This window comes from Hyperolius riggenbachi, chromosome 5 (assembly GCF_040937935.1).
Source record: "Hyperolius riggenbachi isolate aHypRig1 chromosome 5, aHypRig1.pri, whole genome shotgun sequence".
Lineage (NCBI taxonomy): Eukaryota > Metazoa > Chordata > Amphibia > Anura > Hyperoliidae > Hyperolius > Hyperolius riggenbachi.
Window position 1 is genome coordinate 113,850,733 of NC_090650.1, and position 18,738 is coordinate 113,869,470.

The 18,738-nt window shown below is 45.4% G+C and overlaps 1 protein-coding gene across 7 annotated transcripts in view; it reads right to left on the reverse strand.

Annotated features, from left to right (window-relative positions):
- The window catches only part of NKIRAS1 (NFKB inhibitor interacting Ras like 1), a 22,577-nt gene continuing 3,839 nt past the window's right edge, over window positions 1-18,738 (reverse strand). For 5 of the 7 annotated variants that reach the window (XM_068236144.1, XM_068236139.1, XM_068236141.1 and 2 more), the window contains exons 2-5: window positions 5,082-5,191; window positions 3,237-3,478; window positions 730-943; window positions 1-202 (exon numbers count right to left, since the gene is read on the reverse strand). In XM_068236144.1, coding sequence (XP_068092245.1) covers window positions 138-202; window positions 730-943; window positions 3,237-3,478; window positions 5,082-5,178 — 618 coding nt within the window. In that variant the 5' untranslated portion in view covers window positions 5,179-5,191 and the 3' untranslated portion in view covers window positions 1-137. Of the gene's footprint in view, window positions 203-729; window positions 944-3,236; window positions 3,479-5,081; window positions 5,192-6,970; window positions 7,045-7,251; window positions 7,414-18,738 lie in introns of those variants that run through there. The other 2 variants (XM_068236138.1, XM_068236142.1) reach the window with 2 other exon arrangements.

Sequence of the window (18,738 nt, forward strand, 5' to 3'; positions counted from 1 at the left end):
TTGTTTAAAAGTGAAAGATTTATTTTACAAATGAATGTGAACATGGCAAAAATCCAGTGGAACAAAAGCAACAATTTGTATGTTGACCTGATGACCAATACAATTTCACGCTCCGTGTGGGAGATACCAGGTGCCACTCAGATGGGGACGTCACGCCGAAGCCAGCAGGATTGACAGCACCAGAACAAGCTTGAGAACCACACTGTGAAAAAAAGCAATAGTCTCTCTTGGAAGGAGCGGATGTGTACAGAGTATTTAATCAGATGAATACAGGTCAAGACCACACACATTCACTGTGTAGATACTACAGAGCCCTGACTTTGGTTTTCCAGATAAATTAGATAAATTCCATTTTCCTCTCTGACAAAGAATAAAGGAATAAGATCTGCCTTTTCTGAGCTCTAACAGCCTTGATTCTCCATCTATACAGAAATACACAATTACACAATTCTATCACTACAACTAAAGCATCTGCTTTTTTCTAACAAATACCATGGGCAAGGACAGAGCTGCTGTGATAGAAGATGGTGTAAATAAACCAATAAACAGTATTTTTGTTAAACCGTGTGCACTCTGCACATCTGTATGCAATAGCATCCTGCAGATATCTTCAGATCAAGCTACAAGGAAATATTGCAACCACTTGTAAAGTCTATCCTTGATCCGAAGAGGAGTAAAGGAACTACACATGAGAAGATACTTAGCTGTCAGAAGATGCGGTTCCCTTACTTTTTCTCCCAGGTAAAGGGAAGGATGATTTGCTTTGGATCTGATTAAGTTTGCTGGCCATGGTTGTAAATGGTTCAATCAAGGTTTTCCTGTCAGCCACAGAGACCTCCCACAATTTTACTCTTTCAGCTTTTGCCCATTGTGAGGCCATTTCAGCATCCACTTGTCTCTCGTCCACAAGGTCTGCTTTATTTCCCAGAACAATTGTCACTACCTTAAATTAAAAAAAATATATATACACTTTAATATCAGTAAATTAATCACTTTAGTCTTTAACTAAACTAAGGTTTTTAACCACTTGACCACTACAGGTGGTGTTCCCCTTATGGACCAGAGCAATTTTCACATTTCAGCATTCCTCCTATTCATTTGCCAATAACTTCCTCACTACTTATTACACCTTAGTGATCTCTACATTGTTTTTTCACCACAAATTGGGCTTTTTGTAGGTGATTTTTTTTTCGTAATTACTTTATGTTCTATGCATTTTAAAGTTAAAGTAGGGCTGAAGAATGTATTAAAACCAAGTATTTCACTTACCTGGGGGCTTCTGCCAGCCCCGTTCAGCCTTCCTGTCCCGCACCGGTCCCCCACGATCCTCCGTTCTCCCGCTGCCAGCTAGTTTCATTACCGTCGCCGTATAAGTCAACGGCAACTGCGCTTGCACGCACCGAGCAACACGTAGCTTTTTTTCACATTCTAACCCACAATAGCGTTCTGCACTAATAGCACAGGATGCTAATGCAGGCTGGAACGTGGAAAAAGCTAGTGTGGCTCGGGGCGCGCAGGCGCAGTTGCTGTAGACTGTAACAAAATTAGCTGGTGGCAGAAGAACGGAGGATCCTGAAGGACTGGCGCGGGACAGGAAAGCTGCACGGAGCTGGCAGAAGCCCCAGGTAAGCGAAACACTTTGTCTTAATACATTCTTCAGTTCTGCTTAAAAAACAAAACAAAAAAACTATTTTTAAAATAAAATAATGCTCCTGTAGATAAAACTCACACATATTATTTGCCCATTTTTTCTTGTTATTACAACATTTAACTACTTAAACCACTTATGGTTTTTGGACATGAATCTCACGTCCAATTTAGTGCTCCTGTAAGTTCTGGATGTGCACTAATCACTGCTTCCGTGCCCATTCAATAAAGTTGAAGGAAAAAAAGAAAAGAAAAAAAAAACTTGTTTTTTTTTATGAAAGTGACAGTGTGATATTAAAAAAAATTCTATATTGAAGTTTTAACCCTCACCCAACCAATTAACCCATTGTGTCACCTTTACTTAGCCAATCCGAAACAATCTTGCCACCTGAAATGACTGCCACCGGATGCGATCACTAGGATGACTGTTCAGGAACCCGACGCTGTATAGAGGCATCACTGTGCTGTTGCCTAGTGATGTATCTGTACAGCACTGGGGTCCCCAAACTGTGCGCTAGCAATCGCATCCAATCGCTACAGATGCACAGGCTGGAGAGAATGGTCCGCTATATGCGCAACTAGTATCGACAACATAGCATGAATGGAATCATTTTAATCGGGGCAAGCCAAAAAAAATATTGAGACATTTTATAATCGTGGCATTTGTCATGTGGAAATTGGGGGGGAAAAATAAATAAATTAAAAAAAAAATTCTGCATTTACACCTATTTTTTACTGAAATTCCAAAACTGTCAGGAACTCAGCGTCTCCCTCCACGTGTAATGTGTACCCCACCAGGCTGCGCAGAGTGCTGCAGGCTCGCCTGTCCACTGACGCACTTCTTCCTGTGTTCCACATCTTCCTCCATTACCACCAGTCCAGGGGCGCTTGTGCTCGGTGACCCACCACCTACGTGGCGTTAGTACATGCAGTAGGGTCACGGGGTACAGGTGCCCAGAGGCGATTAAGAGAAGACAGGAGGAGGTGCAACTGCACACAGGTGAGCCTGCAACACTCTGCATAGCCTGGTGGAGTACACATTACACATGGAGGGAGACTGGCCAGGGGTTTGTCGTATATCGGGAGATCAAATGCCGCTACCGCCACCCACCCGACCGAGTCCGTTTGAGTGAGATATTTCCAGCATGCCGGATTGATCAAGACAATGATCAGGCAGCCATGTTGCTGCATTGATTTTTGCCAGATTCGATCATTAGGATCGTATGTGCAGGACATCAATGCCACAAACAGTAATTTGTGGACACCGTAAGAGTAAAGCTACGTACACACTCCGGATTTCTGATGACCCGTCGTTTGAAGACATCCGGAGTGTGTACGCACCTTAAGATTTTCACAGAAAATACTGTAGATGGAAAACAATTGTCCTCTTGTGTATTCATTGTATTGTAAAGAGAAAGAGGTAGTTTACTAAAGCTGTAAATTTACATGGTGTTCAAAAATGCAGATTTTCCATGTTCCTCTGCACCCGACTGGAGGCGCAATGGAAATAAACGTTATTTCTTCTTTCTACTAAACACACATTTCACTACACCCACAATGTGCGCTCAGAGCAGTTCTGTAACACACACCTCTTTTTTATCCCTGAAACTGTCAACATCTCTTTTAAGCTGCTCAACCTTCCGAAAAGATTCCAAGCTATCCACGCTGTAGACGAGAATGAAGCCATCAGCGATGGAGAAGTAATGTTTTGGCAGATCCATTCCTTCCTGAAGTCCCTGCGTCTCATACAGACGGAGCTGTTCTCTCACACCGCGATCTGTCTCCACAGAAGCAATATACACATCTTCCAGAGTGTCGCTGTGCTCCTGACCTGTCAAAGGCAAGCACAGCATCTTTTGCTATTGCTCAGCAATCTTAGTGAATATATCTACTGAATGGATATGAATAGAATGTCTCCATACTTTAGACTGTAAGCTCGCAAGGGCAGGGCTCTCTGACCCTTTTGGGTCTTGGTATTTGTTATTCATTTCATAGCTTGCACTCTGTTATACATTTTATTCATCATGCTACAGAGGTGCCTGGCTCTTCTACTGACCACATATGCTAGTGCTCCGTTTTTATTTCCTGATGAAGTGGGATTAAACCTGCGAAACGCGTTGCATATTTGGAGTTCATAAATAAAATACATTGACTGTCTTTACTACAGTCGTTGTGTGTCTACTTGGAGGAGGTAAGTCCACCACTACCTCCTCTATTTACCAAGAATTTGGTTTTTAAGCTCATTAAGCTTCCTTTTATCCTTTTGGCGCCTCGGTTCTCCTGCATAATATTGAGTCCACCCTGGGTGGAGGTTTGAACCCCCTTTTTCTCATCTACAGAGAGCAACTTCTTATTCCTGAGTGGGGTCAGGAAAATCTCCCCACCTGCTTTTACTGTGGTTGCCTAATGGTAACCCTGGTTTGTGAGTATTAATATTTACTCTATCTAGTAACCATTTACCAGTACATATTACACTATTGGGGCTCTTGGTGTTCCTTGTTTTTATCATGCTACAGCTGTCATTGTAACCACCTAAGCCCCTCCCATACCACCCATGGGATGTTGGAGTAGGCGATTATCTAGTGTGTGAACACAACAGCTGTTCAAGGTCACCCAAAAATCAAGTATGTCAGGGCTTTAGCAACCTCTGATGCCTGCCCGGGTATCCTCTCCCCCCTCCCCTTCCCCCTCCAGTGCATTATTCTTCACACTCAACGGTCCAGCTCTATCCCACTCCGATGTGACATCCCTCTGCTCCTCCCCATAGTAACAGACAGGTTGCTAGCCTGCAGGCGATCTACGGTTTGCATGTAGCCTTAGGGCCCCTTTCACATGGGCAGCTGAACTGTGTGCTCAGTGAGCAGTTACCAAGCAACAGCCAGCAGTTGTGAGAGTTCTACAGGCTTTTCACTGCCTATCAACTGCTCGTGTGAAAGGATCCTTAGATTATGAGCCGACAGTCAGTGCTATTAGGGCTCATTTCCATGGGCAGTTGAACTGTGTGCTCAGCAAGCAGTTAGCTGGCAGCAGTGAGCAGTTGCCAGGCATCAGCAAGTAGTTGTGAGAGGCTTTTTAATGCTTATCAACTGCTCGTGGAAATGAGGCCTTAGGCCTCATTTCCACGGACAGTTGATAAGCAGGGAAATGCCTCGTAAACGCTCACAACTACTTGCTGCTGCCTGATAACTGCTCACTGCTGCTTGGTAACTGCTTGCTGAGCACACAGCTCAACAGTCCGTGGAAAAGAGGCCTAAAGATGTCAACACTATACAAATAAGTGACCTCATTTGGATTTCAGTCAAATGCATGGCACTGAGCCATCCGTTTTTAGAAACAACAGTGAGCCCTTACAGTGGGGCTTCTTCCTTCCTTTGTGTTTATCTTATTCCCTTTAGTGCCATATTGATATGTTGTGCTCAAGAAAACAGACTTACCAACAATGTGATTGCCATAAATCACCTGCTCAAGTACGGCTGTTTTTCCAACTCTTGCAAGACCACAAACCACAATCCGGCTTCCCTTTCCCATCATGCAAAAGGTATTGCTGCAAACAATTATAACGTCCTTGAATTATATGTAACATACTGTTATTAGGCAACATCAAAGGTGGCAGTTTGCTATGCAGGTATCAAGGCATGATCAATGAGATGCAATTGTTTTCAATTTTCAGGTAAATGATATGCAACTTGAAATTGGACCAATCAGAATAACTTCCTGTCAATTTTTATTGGTCCAAGTTTAAGCTGCATTAGGTTTGCATGAAATCTGAATGCAAGGAGAAATTATTTCATAGCTCCCAACTGTCCCTCTTTTGGAGCCCTATCCCTCTTTCCTGCTCATGTTTCCCTCTTTCAGGACTTTGTCCCTCTTTCTATGTAAATATATATATATTTCTCTACTAAAAAAAAAAGTGTTTGACTCTTTATTGAAACTTTATTCACAGCCTTTAAATTCATATTACCAATTTTAAAATGTTAATATGAAGGAAAATGAACCAGGATAGAAAGGACCAGTGTGGGTTGAATTATAAAACAATATATTTTTCGTATGAAATATTCATGGTATGTGTGACAAGGGGTGTGATGGGGCGTGATCAGGGGTGTGGCAGGGGCAGGGCTTAAGTGTCCCTCTTTCTCATCTCAAAAAGTTGGGAGGCATGTTATTTGATCATTCCTAATCAATAGTACAGTCTACTCTTACATATACACATATACATATATATGATACAAATCACTAAAAATGGGAAAGGACAATGCAGATAAATAATAAAGCTTTCATATCAAAACTGTAATGGCCTCCAAAACCGGAGCAGTGCTTTTCAGCGCTGCTAGATTTGGGCACAGCCGGCGCCTCCATAGACTTCAATAGGAATCACTCCTATTGAAGCGCTCAGTGAGTAACGTCGGCTCCTTCAGAAGACGGAGCCGAGGTTGCTTAAAAACATAATTCGGCCTCCAGCAATCGCTGGTAGCCAAATTATTTCATTCCCCCACTATCCATGGCGGCCTGGAGGGGGAATAGTAATTATATCGTCCCGGACTTGTGCAGAAGCAGGATCAGCTATATACCGCTGTATCCTGCGCCCAAGTCTACCGGCGCCGATTTCAAATGTACTCTCCAAAACATAGTGATAATAGTGAAGAGAAGTGTTTTTACTGAATACTTCTAACCTTCATTGAAAACTAGAAGGGAAAAACCTGTGGCTAGGTTCACAGTGGTCAGTTACATAACACCTATGTTATAATGAGTGTGAACTGCAATGGAGGCTGGACACCGTATTTTTCACCTTATTAGACCCACTTTTTTGCCCCCAAAAGTGTGTGTGTGTGTGTGTGTGTGTGGGGGGGGGGGGGGGGGAATTATGGGTTACTGGATGTTTCACTGGCTGGTGTTCTCCACAATAAAGAATAGCAATAAAAGTCACATGGATTACATTCAGCACATTAAGACTACATTCACAGTGGCACGTTGTGATATAACGGACGCATAGTAACATGAAATGTCGCACTGCAATCTAAATCCTATGCGACGTCCACAGTGCATCTGGTGCAATCTAACTTATTGCAGCATTCCATCACACTGCATTACCACACAATGCGAGCATTAACAGTGAAGCATGCTTGTCTTTGACTATATGCTTCACTGCATGGGATGCAATGATCTTATAATGTGTGGTGCAACTTCCTGTTGCCTTCCTGTTTTTACAAGAAGCACAACAAAACTCCCACTGTGAATGTAACCTGAGGCTACGTTCACAGTGTTGCGTTGTATCGGACAATATAAATCGCACTGCTGATGCGATGCAGTTATATTGTAATGTTACCTTCACATCAGCATGGGTGTTGCAATGGAATCCATGGAAACCTCTTTTCCACAGGCAGTTGAACTGTGTGCTTGGCAAGCAGTTGCCAGGCAGCAGTGAGCAGTTGTGAGAGTTCGAGAGGCATTTCACTGCCTATCAACTGCTCGTGGAAAACAGGCCTTAGTGAATTGAAGCCCCTGAAAATGCCATAGTCACGCTGAAGAATTACATTTCTTACAGTATAACCCACCAGAATTTTGTCATTAGAGATGGTTAACGAGAGGCAAATAATTCCAGCTTACGTGCAGATTGTATGTAGCTTGAAATTAACAGGAAGTTTATTTGATTGGGCCAAATACAAGCTGCATCTGATTTGCATTATATTTGCATGAAAAGTGGATTCATTTGCATCTCATTGGCCATCCCTGAGGGAGGAATCACACATCACTATGCAGGATTATGTAAATTTGTATGCAAATGTATGCAGCTTTAAAATGGCTCAATAAGGCCTCCTTTCCACAAACTGTTGAGCTGTGTGCCCAGCAAGCAGTTACCAGGCAGAAGTCAGCAGTTATCATGCAGCAACAAGCAGTTACCAAGCAGTAACGAGCAGTTACTAGACAGCAGTGAGCAGTTGAGAGAATTTGAGAGGCATTTTACTGCTTATCAGCGGTCCGTGGAAAGTAGCCTAAATGTAAGGCCAAATACACACATCAGACTATGGTCTTTTGAAAATGAAAGATCACAGACCAATCTTACCACCCTTCATGTAGTATGAGAGCCATACTCTACACAGTCTATTCTATGGAGCTGCACTCCCCATCAGAAAAAAATCTTTGCAAGATGCTGCACACACAGATGCTGTACAGACACTAAAGATCAGTATCTGCAAAAGATCTGTTCCTGCCAAAAATCCATTCCTGCAAATTGCAATGATAGTCTATGAGATCTGCAGATCATCATACACACATGATTTAACTGACATTCATCTGCAGATCAGATCCACCAGGATGGATTTTCAGATCTGCAGATGATTGCTTGATCTGCAGATGAATGTCAGTTAAATCATGTGTGTATGACGATCTGCAGATCTCATAGACTATCATTGCAATTTGCAGGAATGGATTTTTGGCAGGAACAGATCTTTTGCAGATACTGAACTTTTGTGTCTGTGCAGCATCTGTGTGTGCAGCATCTTGCAAAGATTTCTGTCTGATGTGGAGTTCAGCTCCATAGAAAAGACTGTGTAGAGTATGGCTCTCATACTACATGAATGGTGGTAAGATTGGTCTGTGATCTTTCATTTTCCAAAGACCATAGTCTGATGTGTGTATGTGGCCTAAGCCTTGGTGGGACTTGATTGGCCCAATTTCAAGCTTCATATACAGTATGTGCATACAAATTTATATAATTCTGCATCAACTCGGAATTATTTGCATCTCATTGACCATTCCTAGTTTTCACCCTCTGATAAGTGTAATGGAGTGATTAATAAAAAGTGGAGCCAATGATCATAAGACTGTCAAATATTGTTAACCCATAAGCTTGGTACACACATCCAGTTTTGGATGCGCTGCGTAATATGTTGGCGCTTTATAAATACAATAAATAAATAAATTGGCCAATCACTGACCACTAATGTGGTCTTTGGTACATGTAGATTTGGGGAAAACATTTAAAGCGGATCTGAACTCAAAATGTCCTCTCTGTTCTAAAAGATACACAACAGCATAATAACTTTTAAACAAAACATTTCTTTGTTACAGCTGCAACAAATCCTAAAATAAATCTGCCCTGTTTCTACTTCCTGATTCATGGAAACAGACATATTGTTTACAGTCAGTACTTTCAAATGAGCTTATCTGCCATCTCTGCCGTGGTAGTCATGTGACACAGGGGAGAGATCAAATTACAAAGTGTGATTAGACATATGAGGGGGCAATAGACAGGCTCTCTAAATACATGTAGTGTGCATTTCTCTGTGTTTTCCTTCTGTCCTGTACAAGTTCAGGACCACTTTAATCACAGATACAAGAATAGCTGGCACTAGCTTGAAGCTTTTCTTAAAATAATCCTTCACGTCCTGTAAGTTGTGAGGTGGGCCCTCCATGGACTTTTGTCTCCAGAACATCCCACAGCTGGTTGATTGGGACGAGATCAGGAGAATCAGAAGGCAGAAGAAAATGGGATTCATCAGACCAGGCCTCCTTGCACTGCTGTATGGTTCAATATGTACCCAGTTCAGGCACTTTTGGCAGTGAACAGCAGCCTGCAGGGCCAATCTCAGGCCTCTTCTCCACTGACTGTTGATAGGCAGTGAAAAGCCTTTCAAACTCTCACAACCGCTCACTGCTGCCTGGTAGTGATGGGCGAACACCTGGATGTTCGGGTTCGGGAAAGTTCGCCGAACATGGCCGAGATGTTCGGCATGTTCGGGCCGAACCCCGAACTTCCCGAACATCCCTATTTTGGGGGCCCTATGGGGTCGCAGGCATAAGGGGGGAGCATGCCCCGATCGCGGGGGGGGGTCGGAAATTCCCCCCACCCCCTCCGCTAGCGCTCCCCCCTCTGCCCGCTTCCCCATTCAAAAGTTTCAAGAAGTACCTGTATAGCGGATGGCCTGGCAGTGGGCGGCACTGTGGAGTGAGGAGGAGGAGGAGTCCGGAGAGTGACGAGTTGAGGGAGGCCGGGCAGCGGGCGTGAGGTCAGAGAAAGGGCGGAACTTCCGCCCTTTCTCTGACCTCACGCCCGCTGCCCGGCCTCCCTCAACTCGTCACTCTCCGGACTCCTCCTCCTCCTCACTCCACAGTGCCGCCCACTGCCAGGGCATCCGCTATACAGGTACTTCTTGAAACTTTTGAATGGGGAAGCGGGCAGAGGGGGGAGCGCTAGCGGAGGGGGTGGGGGGAATTTCCGACCCCCCCCCGCGATCGGGGCATGCTCCCCCCTTATGCCTGCGACCTCATAGGGGGGCCGTATTGCGGCCTGTTCGGCCGAACAGGGCCCTGTTCGCCCGAACAGGGGCCCTGTTCGGCCCTGTTCGGGGGCATACAGAAGTTCGGGGCGAACCCGAACTTAAAAGGCCGAACACCATGAGGTGTTCGGCCGAACTCGAACATCACCCGAACAGGGTGATGTTCTGCAGAACCCGAACAGTGGCGAACACTGTTCGCCCAACACTACTGCCTGGTAACTGCTTGTTGCTGCCTAGTATCTGCTCACTGCTGCCTGGTGACTGCTTGCTGAGCACACAGTTCAACTGTCCATGGAAAAGAGGCATAAAAGAAGCCTCACTGTGCAGCCACATATACACTAAATGGGCCATATCCTATCAGGGTTGCCACCTCATCCCTTTAAACACTTGAGGGCCACAGTGCTAAACCCCCCTAAAGACCAGGCTTTTTTTTTCAGAATTGGCCACTGCAGCTTTAAGGCCAAGCTGCAGGCCTGCACAACACAGCACACAAGTGATTCCCCCCCCCCTTTTCTCCCCACCAACAGAACTCTCTGTTGGTGGGGTCAGACTGCCCCCTGGATGTTTGCTTATTTATTTATTTGTGTTTGTTTGTCTTTTTTTTTTAAAATAAATTTCATTGATTTTTTTCTTATGTATTTGTTCCCCCATCCCTCCCTCACCCCGCCAGCCAATCAGCGTGATCAGCTGTCATAGGATTCAGCCTATGACAGCCGATCACCTTCAGGTCTCCCAGGGGGACAGCCGTGTCACACGGCTGTCCCCAGTAAAGCGCTGATAATGATCGCAGCGCTGTACATGTAATTAGACGGTGGTTTCGCTGTCTAATGCTGAATACACACGGTGCGTTCGCGCACTCGATTTCCCGCTTGATTCCCGTCGATTTGTTTATTTCCAACATGTACGATTTGGATTTCGATGGATTGTTAGGTCGATTCGCATGCAAAGTATGCCAAATCGACCTAACGATCCATCGAAATCCAAATCGGACATGTTGGAAATAAACGAATCGACGGGAATCGAGCGGGAAATCGAGTGCGCGAACGCACCGTGTGTATCCAGCATAACAGTCTCCCGAGTGGCGATCGCTGCTTGGAGACTGAAGGCGGGGTGGAGCTCCGCCCCCCGAGCAGGAGATGCACGCGCAGCCTGCGCACGATTTCCTGCAAACTGCAACCCCAGGACTTGGCACCAATTGGCGTTAGGTGGTCTTGGGGTTGCCGCTGCGGCCACGCCCACCGGCGTCAGGCAGTCCCCAGGTAACTAAATACTGGCACATATGAATTATACGAATTATACAGGTTCTGGGGCTACTCACACATAATCAGCGCCTAAACTGGATCTAACTAGCCACAAGGCGTGTATAATTCATATATGCCGGTATTTAAAGGGATGAGGTGACAACCCTATATATCCTATTTGAGGTGATAAGTAGCTTGCGAGTTATTTAACACCTGCCCATCCCATGGGAGTTACCGGTAAATCTAGTTGCCAGTTTCATCTGTGCAATGGCTGAGCTGGAAAAGACGCGCTCAGGTGAATAATACTTATTCATCTGAACATTACTCGTAGCTGCTGGGCAGAACTGGGACAAGTTCCTCCAGCACCCAAGGCTGAGACAGCAATGTGCGCCCCTCCATCCCTCCCAGCCATCACATACTGATTGCTATTAGACTAAACGTGCTGTCAGCGGACTGATAAGGCTGTTTCTGAATGATCCGCCGACAGCGTTTCCTCTTGTAGTGCGTGTGTACGCACCTTTAAAATCACCCAATGGCTAACCCCCCCCCCCAAGGCCTTAATCTCTGGTTATCTGGCTTGCAGACGCTGCCATGTATCCTCAGGCCCAGTGCACACCAAACTCCTCTAGCAGATCTGCAAAACGCTAGAGGTTTTTGAAGCAGATTTCAGAGCGATTCTAGGCATGTTTAGAGATGTTTTCTAAACATGCCTAATGTTTTATGGAGCGTTTTTATGTAGCACATTACAAATATTGTTACAGTAAAAGCTAACAAAAACGCCTGGGAAACCGCTCTGATCTAGCATTTTTCCACTTTCCTATACTTTAACATTGAGGCAGAAACGCCTCAGAAATCTAAAAAAGGCTGCAGCCCCTGAGTTTGCAGTTGTGGAAAAAACGAACTGCTCTGGTGTGCACCATCCCATTCACTTTCATTAGCGAAGCGGTTTTCCCCCTGCAAGCATTAAAAAAACCACTCTGGTGTGCACCAGCCCTTATTTCTCTCTGCTTCAAATACAATAGGGGAATGATAGCTAAGTTAGTTGTGCGCCCCCTCCTACACTGCGCCCTGAGGCTGGAGCCTCTCTCGCCTCTGCCTCGGCCCTGCTGCCAGCGATATGGAGCAATGTTTTGTGCTGTGGAGCTGCCTTTTAGCCCCATAGTACTGCTGCTACCCCCGTTCCCGTGAGATCCGCCACTCCTGTCTATAGAATGCCGGTCACCTGGCACACTCCCAACATCTGTCACTCACAATTGCAGAGCGGCACTCGCCCAAAATCCACCACTACATGCCAGGCTTTCTTGGCCCTGTTGCTCCATGCCACTTCTGCGTTGACCCACTCAGACCGGCACCCCTGCCATTCTCCAGCGCTTCTTCTATTACTGAAAACTGGAGCCCCAGCAAAAAGCATCTTCAAAGTTCCTGCTGGAGCTCTCCATTGGCCCAATAAGTGTCAGTACTGTGGGGGCGAATTGGAACAGTGCAGAGGAGAAGGAGCAGCACTGCCGGGTAGAGAGACTGCGCCGGGGGGACCAGCAAAGGAGCAGCAGTTGGGAGGTGATTCTACAAGCAGGAAAAAGAAGAAGAAAGAAGAAAGAAAAAACATAAGAAAGAAGGGGACAGATGGAAAAATAAAAAGAAGAATATGTATTTTTTTTAGCATTTATGTTTTTTACACTAAGTAGGTAGGGGGTAAAAAAATGGCGCCCTTTACTTATTCAAAGATCGGGGATATGGGGTCTCCTTAGTAATGCTCCCAAATGCCAACTTACAAGCTTTGTATGTGCTCCGAGCAGATACAGCACTCATCTGCTTTCATGTGTGACAGGAAGCATTGCTTCCCAGAAGCATGAAAGGGGCAACTGGATGGGGGAAAAGAACTTGCTGAGCAATAAGATCACCCAGACAGCTTTTTTCCCACACTACCTGGAAGTGGCGTAGCAAGAGAGCTCTGGGCCCCCGATGCAAGTTTTACATGGGGCCCTCCAAGCACTCTATACATAACAATTGATACGGAGCACCAAAACCTGCCAAGGACAACTACAGTGTCAGAGGTACAAGAAGGGAATGGGGAACAGCTTGTTAATGATTACCACTATTCAAAGTATCTATAGAAGTAATTATTATGAGCACAGGACCAATAGAGAGCTAATACTGCAGTTGAGGGAGGGCCCGTTGGGGCCCCTCTGGCCCCTATGTGGTTGCAACCTCTGCACCCCCTATTGCTGCGCCACCTGCTACCTGGCACTAAGAGGAATAGGATGTCGCCTGGATTTAGAACTAGGCCCTTTGTGTTCTTTGGCCTCTGAAGTGTTCCTCAGGCTAGGTTCACAGTGAGACGTTGCAGTGCGACTTTATACAGGCATTGTAACGCAGAAAGTCATACTGCAATAGCAAGTCTATGGAACATTCACAGTGCATGCAATGCGTTAGAATCCAACACACTGCAGTATCCCAATGCACTGCATGCAGAATGTTACTGCATAAAGTGTGCATTAACACAGGCAGTGAAGCATACTTTTCATTGACTGTATGCTTCACTGTATGTGACCTAAAGGTCGCATAACGTCCAGTGTGACTTTTTTGTTCCGTTGCAATCCTGTTACACAGGGAACACAACACTACGCCCCACTGTGAACCAAGCTTCAAACAATGGTAGGATAACACAATACATGTCTTCTTGCATGGAATCATACTTCACAAAATTTCATCCCTTCTACCACTGTGGAGGTTAAAAATCAGCTCAGGTGTTTAAAAGGGAACTTCAGCCTAAACAAACATACTGTCATTAAGTTACATTAGTTATGTTAATTAGAATAGATAGGTAATATAATCTCTTACCCACCCTGTTTTAAAAGAACAGGCAAATGTTTGTGATTCATGAGGGCTGCCATCTTTGTCATGGGGCAGCCATCTTTTTGGTTGAAAGGAGGTGACAAGGAGCATAAGACACAGTTCCAACTGTCCTTTGTCCTGATAACCCCTCCCAGCTGCATGTGCTAGGCTTAAAATCTCAAATTCAAAATGTAAAAAAAAAAAAATTGCACCAAAACAGCAGAAATCCATCCCATCATGCTTTGCACAGCATCAGGGGAAAAAAGCCCGGGCAGTTTTCTTCTGTGCAGCTAAAAATGAGGCTTGTATAAGAGAAACAAAGTTCTGATGCTGTGAAACTGTTAAAGAAACACCAAGCCTTTTCAGTGCTGCTGAGTCGATTTTTAGTCTGGAGGTTCACTTTAAGATATAGCTATACATTTGGGTATCATTCATAAAGAGGCTGTCGGTAGTGCGGGAAAACACCGTTCTTCTCCGCAACCGGTAATTAAGACTTCTGGGTGGGCATTCATAAAGAAGTTGCCTGTTGCGGTAGAAGTGCGGAGGTTTTCTGGAGGAAGCTGGCGGTAGTGTGGCGGAAGACATGCGGAAACATAAAAGCTGCCCGATTCCCTCTGTGCGCTCCTCTGCCTGATGCTGCTTGGGAGGTCCGTCCCATTCATTTACATGTAATCCGCCCGCCTATCGCTACTGTCGAGCAAGCGGTATTTTCCTTCCGGATACCGCTTGCTCTAATCTTTATGAATGCACGTGTTTGTAACTTTTTCTAGATTAATCTAGAAAAACTCCGGACAAGGCGGAAATGTATCGCTCTGTCAGCTTTTCATGTGGAAAGAGCCTTTATGAATGGGAATTATGCTGAGTGGTCGGTAAAGTCACCGGTATTAAGCATTTCCGCATGCGGAAATGCTTTATGAATGATACCCAAAGAAGGACTGGGTCAAAAGAAACTCATTTATCCACACCTGAATAACTTTACACTGTAAGTAACATAAAATCTAATAAAGACAACCATGCAAAAGACGTCACTAGATAGTGCAGATTCCTTCTTAAAGGAATACTTAAATCTGCTAAAAAAAAAAGACTTTTACTCACCCGGGGCTCCCCTCAGCCCCCTGCAGCTGAACGGTGCCCTCGCTGTGTCCCTCCGATGCGCCTGGACTCGCCGCCGGCCACTACCGGTTCGGCCGTCACCGGCCGACAGGCTGGGAACGCGGCTGATTTGCCGCGTTCCCGGCCACAATAGCATTATAGAGGGCGCTATTGCGGCCGGGAACGCGGATAATCAGCCGCGTTCCCAGCCTGTCGGCCGGTGATGGCCAAACCGGAAGTGGCCGCCGGCGAGTCCAGGCGCATCGGAGGGACACGGCGAGGGCACCGTTCAGCTGCAGGGGACTGAGGGGAGCCCCGGGTGAGCTCAGGGTGGAAAAAAACAAGCCAGGATCGGTAACTGCGAGCTGGACTCGTGGTGGCCGCTGGGAGGTCTGTGCAGAGTATAATGCGCAACGGGTGTTTTTACTCACCTCCCAGAAAGGGGCATAGCTAGAAATGACTGGGCCCCATAGCAAAAAAATGTATGCCCCCTCCCACGACCTTCCAACCCCACGGACCTCAGACCTCCCACCAAAACATTTTGTGGGGAAATCTGCTGACACATTGTCGGCAGATTTCCCCACAATATGCAACCAGATTGTCGGCAGATTTCCCCACAAAATGCAACCAGATTGTTGGCAGATTTCCCCACAAAATACAACCAGATTGTCTGCAGATTTCCCCACAAATTGCAACCAGATTGTCAGCAGATTTCCCCACAAATTGCAACCAGATTGTCAACAGTTTCCTCACAATATGCAACCAGATTGTCAGCAGATTTCCCCACAAAATGAAACCAGATTGTCGGCAGATTTACCCACAAATTGCAACCAGATTGTCGGCAGATTTGCCCACAAATTGCAACCAGATTGTCGGGCAGATTTCCCCACAATATGCAACCAAGATTTTCGGCAGATTTCCCCACAATATGCAGCCAGATTGTCAGCAGATTTGCCCAACAAAATGCAACCAGATTGTCGACAGATTTCCCTCAAAATGCAACCAGAATGTCTGCAGATTTCCTCACAAAATGCAACCAGATTGTCGGCAAATTTCCCCTCAAAATGCAACCAGATTGTTGGCAGATTTCCCCACAAAATGCAACCAGATTGTCGGCAGATTTCCCCACAAAATGCAACAAGATTGTCGTCAGATTTCCCCTCAAAATGCAACCAGATTGTCGGCAGATTTTCCCACAAAATGCAATTAGATTGTCTGCAGATTTCCCCACAAAATACCACCAGATTGTCGGCAGATTTCCCCACAAATTGCAAACAGATTGTCGGCAGATTTCCCCACAAAATGCAACCAGATTGTCGGCAGATTTCCCCATAAAATGCAACCAGATTGTTGGCAGATTTCCCCACCAAATGCAACCAGATTGTCGGCAGATTTCCCCACAAATTGCAACTAGAGTATCGGCAGATTTTTCCACAAAATACAACCAGATTGTCAGCAGATTTCCCCACAAAATGCCACCAGATTGTCTGCAGATTTCCCCACAAATTGTAAACAGATTGTCGGCAGATATCCCCTCAAAATGCAACCAGATTGTCAGCAGATTTCCCCACAATATGCAACCAGATTGCAGGCAGATTTCCCCACAAAATAAAACCAGATTGTCGGCAGATTTCCCCACAAATTGCAACCAGATTATCTGCAGATTTCCCCACAATATGCAACCAGATTTTCGGCAGATTTCCCCACAATATGCAGCCAGATTGTCGGGCAGATTTTCCAACAAAATGCAACCAGATTGTCGGCAGATTTCCCTCGAAATGCAACCAGATTGTCGGCAGATTTACCCACAAAATGCAACCAGATTGTCGGCAAATTTCCCTTCAAAATGCAACCAGATTGTCGGTAGATTTCCCCTCAAAATGCAACCAGATTGTCGGCAGATTTCCCCACAAAATGCAACCAGATTATCGTCAGATTTCCCCTCAAAATGCAACCAGATTGTCGGCAGATTTTCCCACAAAATGCAAACAGATTGTCGGCAGATTTCCCCACAAAATGCAACCAGATTGTCGTCAGATTTCCCCTCAAAATGCAACCAGATTGTCGGCAGATTTACCCACAAAATGCAACCAGATTGTCAGCAGATTTCCCCACAAAATACCACCAGATTATCGGCAGATTTCCCCACAAATTGCAAACAGATTGTCGGCAGATTTCCCCTCAAAATGCAGCCAGATTGTCTGCAGATTTCCCCCCAAATTGCAACCAGATTGTCGGCAGATTTCCCCATAAAATGCAACCAGATTGTCGGCAGATTTCCCCACAAAATGCTACCAGATTGTCGGCAGACTTCCCCACAAATTGCAATCAGATTGTCTGCAGATTTTCCCACAAAATGCAACCAGATTGTCAGCAGATTTCCCCACAAAATGCCACCAGATTGTCGGCAGATTTCCCCACAAATTGTAAACAGATTGTCGGCAGATATCCCCTCAAAATGCAAACAGATTGTCGGCAGATTTCCCCACAAATTGTAAACAGATTGTCGTTAGATATCCCCTCAAAATGCAAACAGATTGTCGGCAGAGTTCCCCACAAAATGCAACCAGATTGTCTGTAGATTTCCCCACAAAATGCCACCAGATTGTCGGCAGATTTCCCCACAAAATGCAACCAGATTGTTGGCAGATTTCCCCACAAAATGCAACCAGATTGTCGGCAAATTTCCCCTCAAAATGCAACCAGATTGTTGGCAGATTTTCCCACAAAATGCCCCCAGATTGTCGGCAAATTTCCCCACAAAATGCAACCAGATTGTCGTCAGATTTCCCCTCAAAATGCAACCAGATTGTCGGCAGATTTTCCCACAAAATGCAACCAGATTGTCTGCAGATTTCCCCACAAAATACCACCAGATTGTCGGCAGATTTCCCCACAAATTGCAAACAGATTTTCGGCAGATTTCCCCACAAATTGCAACCAGATTATCGGCAGATTTCCCCATAAAATGCAACCAGATTGTCGGCAGATTTCCCCACAAAATGCAATTAGATTGTCTGCAGATTTCCCAACAAATTGTAACCAGATTGTCGGCAGATTTTCCCACAAAATGCCACCAGATTGTCGGCAGATTTCCCCACAAATTGTAAACAGATTGTCGGCAGATATCCCCTCAAAATGCAACCAGATTGTCAGCAGATTTCCCCACAAAATGTCACCAGATTGTCTGCAGATTTCCCCACAAATTGCAACCAGATTGTCTGCAGATTTCCCCACAAAATGCAACCAGATTGTCAGCAGATTTCCCCACAAAATGCCACCAGATTGTCGGCAGATTTCCCCACAAAATGCAACCAGATTGTTGGCAGATTTCCCCACAAAATGCCACCAGATTGTCGGCAGATTTCCCCACAAAATGCAACCAGATTGTTGGCAGATTTTCCCACAAAATGCAACCAGATTGTCGGCAGATTTCCCCTCAAAATGCAACCAGATTGTCGGCAGATTTCCCCTCAAAATGCAACCAGATTGTCAACTCTACCCCCAACCGACCCCCTGCCCCCTCGGGTCATATGCCTGTGAATTCTTCAGGGCAAGTTCCTGTTGTGTGCATCTAAAGGGGAGAGCAGATGGGAAAATGTCCTTTACCCAAATACTTACAGTAAATATTTCTTCCAAAAAGTGTC